The sequence below is a fragment of the Pygoscelis adeliae genome, unplaced genomic scaffold (assembly GCF_000699105.1).
Source record: "Pygoscelis adeliae isolate BGI_AS28 unplaced genomic scaffold, ASM69910v1 Scaffold213, whole genome shotgun sequence".
Taxonomy (NCBI): Eukaryota; Metazoa; Chordata; class Aves; order Sphenisciformes; family Spheniscidae; genus Pygoscelis; species Pygoscelis adeliae.
In genome coordinates this window covers 1,407,350-1,415,714 of record NW_008824410.1, presented here as the reverse complement: position 1 = coordinate 1,415,714, position 8,365 = coordinate 1,407,350, and the positions used below count along the sequence as shown (strand labels likewise).

The window sequence follows — 8,365 nt, the reverse complement described above, 5'->3', positions numbered from 1 at the left end:
GGGGTCGCCCGTGGGTGCGGCTCAGGAGCGCGTCCCCGCAGCCCGCCTTCCCCGCCTGTTTTCCAGCCGAGCGCTCGCCCTAGCCCACGCCGGGAGGGAGAGGCGACCTCCTGGGGAGGAAGATGAGCGAGTGGGAGAGGGTGTTCCTGCAGAACCTCGCCCTTCCTCCGCACTGCCAGCGGAGACGGACTCGCCCGCCGGGCTCCACGGCTTTCCGCTGTGTCCTGAAGTGCCTGGAAGGGGCTGCCCTCACCCAGGTAGGGGGGACCCGGCTCCGCGGAGGAGAGCCCAGCAGCGTCTTCTTGCTGAGCCCTCGGTTTCTGCCCGCCGCCGTTCCACGGTGCCGCCGGGATTTGCTGTGTTCGTGGGCCAGAGCCCATAAAGGCGGAGGTTTTGGAAGCAAGGTTACTTGTTTTGAGGGGGAACTAACTGTAAATCTCTCGGAAACAGAAATCGGAGCCGTGTCTCAATCCCATGTGTTTTTACCTGCAAATCTGAGTTAGCATTTAATTCATTTTTAATTTAATTTTTGTTAATTTCTAATTTAGGTAAGCGTCTTAAAATACCTGGGTAGCACTTTAAAAGTCTGCTACCCCTTTATTATATGCTTAATATTCAGTTTTCCCACTTCGGCTTTGCTTGTTCAACCTCTGGCTTTCAGAAAGGTTCTCCAGCAATGCACGAAGCTGTACGCGGCCGCGTGCCCGATTTGGGCATCAATCAGAAAAATGGGAATTGTTTGTCCTCTCTCACTGAAGTGTGTTTTCTGCAGTTTGGGGCCACTGAGCTGGCGTGCCCCTGAGCGGGCCCGAACGCCGGCGCCTCCCGTCCTGTCGTGCCTTGCAGGGAGCCGAGTACCAGCTGCGCCTCTCCCTTTTCGACGCCACCTACCACCACTTCTTTGGGAGGACATGGAGGAGCGGCCAGCGAGCTGCCCGCGCCGCTCCACCGCGCCCGGCCAGGGCGGCTTTCAACGAGGTAGGGTACTGGGGGGCTGCGGGCGGGCAGGGGAGCGTCCCTGCCGGCTGGGTTTGGGGGGGCGGCAGCCCCCCGGGAAGGGGCGGTGAGATGCTGGGGACGGGGGGGTTGGCAGCGATCCCACGGGAAGGCGGCTGGAGCTGCAGGAGCCAAGTCTGAGGAGGGAAGATTTTAATGCACGAAGGGAAAGGCTGTCTTTGCTCGAGTTCAGCCTGGAGCCACTCTCCTTTGGTGCTGGTTTACCCCGTCAGTCTGGTGGAAGCGGAGCTCAGAGAGCTCTGGGAGCCTGCCATCAGCACGCTGCGGCCGTGAGCCTTTTAAAGCAGCAAGTCCCAAGCGTGCGTGGGCTCTGGCCCGTGGTCTGCCTGCCTGCTGCTGAGCCTTGTCTGTGGCAGTTTGTTCTCCTGCACGCAGGCAAACAGCAGCAGCAAACCTTTTTCCCTTCCGGCGCTTCCCGATCCTTCGCCCAGGGTGCACCCCAGACGCTGCCCAATTATTAAGCTCTTACGTACAGTTTATTGGAACGGGGAAATTGGGGTCTTGGCTTACCTCCGGGGCTGGGTGACGGCGCGGGAGCGGTGGTGTGCCGCTGTGTGCCGCCTGCTGTGTTCAGAGCTGGCGGCAGAGAGCAGTGTTTCTTCACAAGTGGGAAGGAAGGGAAGGAGCAGCCGCCCGCCCTCCGGCACAGCACTTTTCTCTCCCCACCTGGGAACCAAACTCTTCCAAAGCCATACTTCCATCCGCTGCTGATACCGGCAAACCGGGGTGCCCCCTTACTGGGGAGATCCTGCTGCCCCGTAGCGTGGACGACAGCCGAGATGTCACATTTTCTAATTAAACTTTTGTTTCCACCTTCTCCGGTGCTCTGTGCTCCGGATGAAGTGTAGCACTGATTAGAGCCGCGCTCCTTCATTTATTTAAATCGGTAGTGGTATCTGAGGGGCGTTGATGCGTGCATTTCTTCCACAAGTGTTTTAATCACCGGCTGAACTCTGCTATTTTGAAGAGGGACGGAGAAAAAACTATGGCAGAGAGTCCCGCAGCGAGAAAAACGTGGCGCTGCCCCCCACCTCGCCAGACGCTGGGTGGAGCTGCCTTTTCGAGCACCATCCCTACCTCTGCAGGCTTCCTGGGTGTTTGACATGCGGCTGGGAGCAGCTGGCAGGAGCTTCGGGGTGTTAGGGGACTGCATCTCACAGCCTCTCTGCAGTCGCTGAATTGCATTGCCTGTCCCCTGCAGCCTGCCCTGCACGCTCACGGTGCAGCCGCAGTGCTCGGGCTCTTGCAAAGGCGACAGGGCAGAGGAGAGGCTGTCTGTGGGCGTGATGCGACCGGCTGCCGTCGCGGCTGAGCGCTGGGATCTTTTTATGTTCTTTTTATTCAGCAGTTTAATGTTGCGAAGAGTTGAGGTACAGGCGCAATCGCATTGTGAAAGGTGAGGAGGAAAGGCACTGCTCCTCGCGCAGGAGGAGCCGCGGGACCTGGCAGCGTGTGGGGGCATTGCATCCTCTGCCTGCGCAGGCCACGTGCTGGGCTTCTGCGTGTCCGTGCTGCCTGCACGCTCGCCAGCCTCACCGGAGGAGGAAGGCGCGTGGGCAGGGGACGGGGTCCGCGCGTGTGGCGGGTCAAGGTGACCCCTGTGCTGCATCATCCTCATAGGGTTTAGGGGCGAGGAACGAGCTGTTGCAAAGTGTTGTTAGCGTTCGCAGGGGGAACAGCAAGCCTGGTTTTACGAGGGATCTGCTTTAAGGGCTCTCTGTGTCTTTGCAAGGCGAGGCATCGGTCTGCAGCCAGCGGTCATTATTTCAACGTTTTGCAATAAAAGATAATAGAATAATGATTTATTTCCCTGGGTTGATGCGGTAATGTCTCTCTCTGTTATCCCTTCCTGACAGCCTGTGATTACGGTAAACGTTTTCCCTGGGACACCGTGGTAATGAGTTTTTAATAGAAAGATTAACCTAGCTTTAAATCCTGTCCCGGGGAGGTGACCTGTGTCCTGTCCCCTCCTGCCCCCAGGTCCGGGCCACCTCCCTCTCCCCTCCCCGCGGCAGCAGGGTTTCCAGCTCCTTTGGCTTTCCCAGTGCGGGGCTTGCTATAATGCTGTAGGTCAGGGGCGTGTCAAAGCCCCACTCTTACGGGGCCTGCAGCCTGTGAGTTACTCTGGAAAATGGGTGTTAGCAACAAAAAAAGGAAAAAAAAAAAAAAGTTAATGATGTTTGAGATTTAAGGAGGTTGAGATTTCCGAGCGGTACCGGAGGTCGTTTGCCATGAGCTGCTGTCTGGAAGTTTCAGTGGATATTCTGGTTGTGCCGCTGGCTGTCCAAATGCGACAGGTATTGCTCTGCCTGCAGCTGCCGCCGCCAGCTCTGAAATACCCTTTCTCTCTCCTTTCCCGTCCCAGACCGTTTACTTCCACACCTCCTTGAACCACCCCGGCATCGCTGCCGTCGTGGAAGTGGTGGCAACGGTTGGGAAAGGGGATGAGGGCTCTCAGCATGTCTCCTGCGGCTTTGGACTCATCCCCCTCTTTGGCAGGGGATCGGAGGCGACGGACCCGGCCGCTGAGGACAGAGTGTAGGTCCCCCCACCGCCGTGTGATGGGGCATGCTGGGAATCGGGGTGGCAACATGCACGGCTGCTTCGGGGGGAGGAAGGGTGGTCCTGGGGCTGCAGAAACAGAGCCAGCATTTAGAAACCTGGAATTCTTCACTGCTGGGGAAGCAGCGATGGGTTTGTACGTGATGCCTGTCCTTTCCCTAAAGGATAGGGTTTTTACCGCGGGTACAGAGTAGGAAGGTGGTTTCTTACTGTTGAGCAGAGGCACTGTGGAAGGTGCAGATGTGCTTCAGGGTGGATTTACTGACCACTGCGCGTGTGCTCTTTGCTTTCAGACTGAAGCTGTACCACGGGACGCCGCGCGCCTTACTGCACCCGCGCTTCCAGGACCCTGTGGAAAGTAAGCAGCAGCAAGACATCGTGTCTCGCTCCTTTCTTGGCGGCCTCTCCTATCCGAATGGGTACTGTGTGTGTCTGGTCGATGTGACATGTGGTCTGTGCCCTGGTAGTGCTAAGCGGACGTGCCTTACTGCCAGACGGGAAAAGCCTGGCTGGGCAAACCCAGGTTTTCCTTTGCTCCCAACACATGTGTTCGTGGATAATGATTTCTTCAACAGTGGTGCCGTGAAGCTGTCTCCCCCGGTTTTGGTCATTTCGGGATGTTTTCTCTTCTTCAGAGAACAAATACCTGACGGTGATGGAGAAGAGCCACCTGCAGTACGCCCTGAAGCCCTACCAGCCCCTGGAGATGATATTTCACCTCCTTCCTGAAAACCTTCTGATGTCTGGGCTGCAGACCGTTCCCGGCTTGCTGCCAGCGCGCGGAGATGCGAGTAAGGGCTCCTTCTCTTTCTCTGCTCTGTGTCGCTCCGGTCCCTGGGGAGGCTGCGGGCAGGGCACTGGTATGGGGCTTCTGGGAGCACCGACGGGTTCTCTGCAGCGCTGCCCCTTGGCAAAAGCATCTCCCCTGTGCGGGCCGGTGGGGCGGCAGCCCTTGCATTCATAGCTCAGCCTTAAAGAGGTCAAAATGACTTCAGTCTGTTCCCCATCCGTTAATTGCTTCGCTCCTGGGAAGCTGCTAGGGATAACTGATGGTTGGTTTAATTACAGTCGTTCAGTGGAGCCTTAGGAGAAGCCCTTGCAACTTGTTTAAAGTCGTCGTCCTCGGTGGCGGGGCTCAGAATCGCTGGGGGTCTGGCAGGTTTGGGGGGGATGAGCTCCTGCATGCTCAGCCCTCGTTAATCTTTCCCTGTGGGTAGCAGCCTTGCCGTTCAAGCTGCTGCAATTAAAATTATGTGATCTGAAGATTCAGAAGGTAGAATACTCTCAGTTCTGCAGCTGAATTATTCTTCAGCTTACCGCCTGGAAAACCCTACTGCTAACCATTTTGGGGGTTGTAACTGTTAATGTTAAAGCTGAGCAAGGTCTGCAAAGCAGCCGAGTCCCTGGTGCTGCTGAGACCACTGCTCGAAAGCAAAAGAGGGGAGAGCCAGTGTCTTGCACTGCATGTGCCGGGGAAGCTGGGGATCCCACACATGACCACGACCTCTCCCCGGTGCTGCTTTCGGCTCAGGTCCGGCAGCAGGTGCCCCTGCGGTCCTGGCGACCTTCCCCCCAGCTGTGGCGTGACTTGTGGCCACCACCTTGTCTTTTCAGGTGACTGCTTGCAGAAACCCCGGCTGATGAAGCCGGTCACCTGCTACCTGGAGAGGCTGTCGGTCCAGCTGTACCCTTCCTTGGAGGAATTTGAGGAAGAACTGCTGGACTTACTGAACAGCGATCGCTTACTTAAGGTAGTGCTGATGCAGTTATGGCAGGGAAAAGCACAGTGCGCGAGCAGTAATGCCGGCGCTTTGTTTTTGGGCAGAGCGGAATGGTTCAGATAAATGTTGTCTGTTTCACTTGGAGTCTCTGATTTTTTTGCTGTGCAAGCCTTTTGCTTTACTGCTGGATTAGCGCATAGATGCTCCGTGTTGGGTTTGTTTTGAACATCCAGACACTAATAAGCAGAATTTGGGTTTGCTCTGCTATGGAAAATCCAAAGATAAGATGCAGTGCTCATCGTAGTACGTCTCTTTAGGAACGGCAGCGCTTGGTGCGCAGTAAGGACCGCTGGCCAAGTCCTTCTTCATTTGCCAGATTTGCACCAACTCTGCCATAAAGATGAAAGATTTTAGTATCCATCAGCTGCTGGGGGGTGGGTCCTGGTTTTTTGAGTTTCTGATGGGTTGCCTGAATTTTCCTGGCGGCGGGTGGCACAGGGAGGGATGCTGAGCCACCTCGTGCCGCCTCGCTGCCTGAGCTGGAAAACTTGCCTGTTGCAGGCTAATGCTGCGCCGGACGGCAGTGGGGTGGTGGTTCGGGAGCGACGGCTGCATGTCGGCGTCCACAATGGCCTGCGCTTCGTCCAGGTGCCACAGGTGGCCGTGCTGGTGCCGGAGGCAGAGGTGGCGCGGGGTGGCTACCCGGGGATGCCGGGCTCCGGAGCCAGGTAAGGGGGAGACCCTCCGGCACCACCGGTGCTGCTTTTCTCCTGCCTTGGGCGCTGCCCACAGCCGCTTCTCCATCCTGGTGCAGGGGTGCAGGTCAAGCCCTGGTCCTGAGGAGCCGCATCCACCTGAGCGAAATGGTCCCTCACCCAGCGTTTGGGGTCTGCTTCCAGCTGGAGTACGTCTTCTGCGCCACGGGGAGAGCCGACGGGAAGGTAGGGCTGAGTGTGCATGCACCTCGTCTCCGTCCCTTATTAAAGAGTGGAGATCTGCCGCTGGGGGAGCGAGCCCTGCTGAGTAACTCCATCCTTTGCCCCCACTTCACCGTCCCGCACCCCCAAGATGCAGCGGCTCCTCGTCACACGGCTGCGCTGCCTAACGAATGGCCCCGCAAAGTGTGCAGGTGCTTTCCGCAGCGCTGTGCAAAATATCCTGCAAATGGGCTTATTGAATCATTTTAATTATATGTGGTTACATTTCTCCACCGTGTATTTGTATATGGAGAAATGTAGCCTGCAGCAGTCCCATAGTGTTCTGGCAAGCTAATTTGGAAAATCTCAGCTTTTTTTAATTTAAAAAAGGCTTTTCTTTCAGAATTTAGCATTTATGCTGAAAAGAAGTTAGTCCCTCCCCCTCTTTTTTCTTTTTTTTTTTTCTTTCCCTGAATGCTGAGGTTTTTCTGGGAGCTTCAGCCTGATGTTCTCCGGACCTTAAAGCCAGGAGAAGTCTCTGTATTGACTGCAGAGAGCACGCTCGCTAATGCCTACTTACCGATCATTTACATGTATTTCAGTTGAACCTTTCTGCAGGTTAAACCCAGCTTAGCGAGCCATTCAGTCGTCCCCTCCGGAGACCCTTTGCTGTTGGAGCCATTAGCTCGTAGTGCGGCTGAATCGATGGCCATGGGTTTGTTAGGAGGCCCTAATTGTCCTGCTAAGATGCTCATTGAAAATGCAGCAAGTGTCCTCTCTTGTTAGAGCTGTCCAGAGTGAAGCTGGGGCGAAAATGGGTATTTATAAAGTGGGACACGTGTGCCAGGCCAGGGGGATTTGTATTGAGGCGGGGAGGAGAAGCTGAGCCTTGCTGTCAGAAATTGTGTGTTGGGTTCAACTCCTTTAAAAAGCTGAAACCCAAGGACCCGCGGAGATTTGGGGCTCCAGACGCAGATCTGTTTGGCTGTACTGGGTGCCAGGAGTGCTGGCCGGGGCGGCAGTGGAGCTGGTTCCTGCGGCGCAGTCCTTGAGCAGAGCGGTTAATCCTAAAGCCACTCGCCGAGCTGATCACCTTGTCCTCTGTGCCATAATTAGCAGGCTGCGAGGGTGATTGCGGGCACTGGTAGGAACCACTTGGCTTGCTTCTGCGCCTCTCCTTTGGTTTAAGGGGAGGCTGTGGACACGCCCGGGTAAGTGGAAGCCTTTCTGCTGCCTTTCCCGTCTGCCAGGGATGGGGGGTCAAACATAGATCCCTTAATGCAGCTGCTTGAGTGAGGGGGTTACGGCCCTTCGGTTGGGTGCTGGTGTCTTTGTCTCAGCCTACATGCGCTAAATACATACAAGGGATCAACCCTGTTATTTTTGTGCTTTTATATTATATCAGCATTATATTATGCTGATCCATAATCTAGAGGTGTAGTCGCTTGCGTAACTTGGTGAAGGGATGAGGTACGATTACCTGGAGCGCGGGTGCCTGACGTACTGCAGCCGCAGCCTGCAGGAAGGGGAATAATGTCAGCGATGGGCTGGGTAAACGGGGTGAGTGCAAGAAAAAACAAAGAGTACCCATGTGGGAAGGGTGGTACGGGGTTTACAGGGAGAAAGTGGGATTTGTACCTGTGTGCAGCTGTGGCCATGAGTTTGTGGTCAGCCTTGAGGAGGTGAAAGCACGTAGGAAGGCGCCGGTTCTGCCTGCGGCGCTGCTGGCAGAGGGAAGGGAAGCAAACCTCAAAACCGTGCAGGCCGGCTCAGTGCTCTTTCACTGAGAGGTCTCGCGATCCTGGGTCCCCTCCCTGGGACCGACCTGTCCCTCTCCGTCAGAGAAGCATTTCTGGTGTTCCTCAGAGCCTGCAAAGGGATGGGAGCAGAAAGGTGTGGTCGCTGGGGGGGCGAAAAATGGGTGTGAAAAGAGAAATAAGGTGCTGGAAAGCGGAATGTCTCCAGACCAGGTTGAAGGGGAGCAGTTTCTGTGACGCCGGAGCTGGGTGCGGGAAGGCGTGGGGGGAGATCAGAGCCCTTGTCTGTCTGGCAGCACACTCTGCCCTGTCCCGGCGGCGAGGTGGGTGTGCCCGGCGCTCACCGCGCTCTCCCCCGGCTCTCCCCCAGGCCCTGCCCGGCAGCGCCAGC

The 8,365-nt window shown here is 56.4% G+C and overlaps 1 protein-coding gene across 1 annotated transcript in view; it reads left to right on the top strand.

The window, feature by feature from the left end:
* The first annotated feature begins 122 nt into the window (after positions 1–122).
* NPHP4 (nephronophthisis 4) overlaps positions 123–8,365 on the top strand; it is a 162,621-nt gene continuing 154,378 nt past the window's right edge. The window contains 9 exon segments of the mRNA XM_009320569.1: positions 123–257; positions 847–978; positions 3,383–3,555; positions 3,873–3,937; positions 4,215–4,370; positions 5,194–5,330; positions 5,862–6,028; positions 6,115–6,241; positions 8,345–8,363. Of these exon segments, the coding sequence (XP_009318844.1) occupies positions 123–257; positions 847–978; positions 3,383–3,555; positions 3,873–3,937; positions 4,215–4,370; positions 5,194–5,330; positions 5,862–6,028; positions 6,115–6,241; positions 8,345–8,363 (1,111 nt within the window).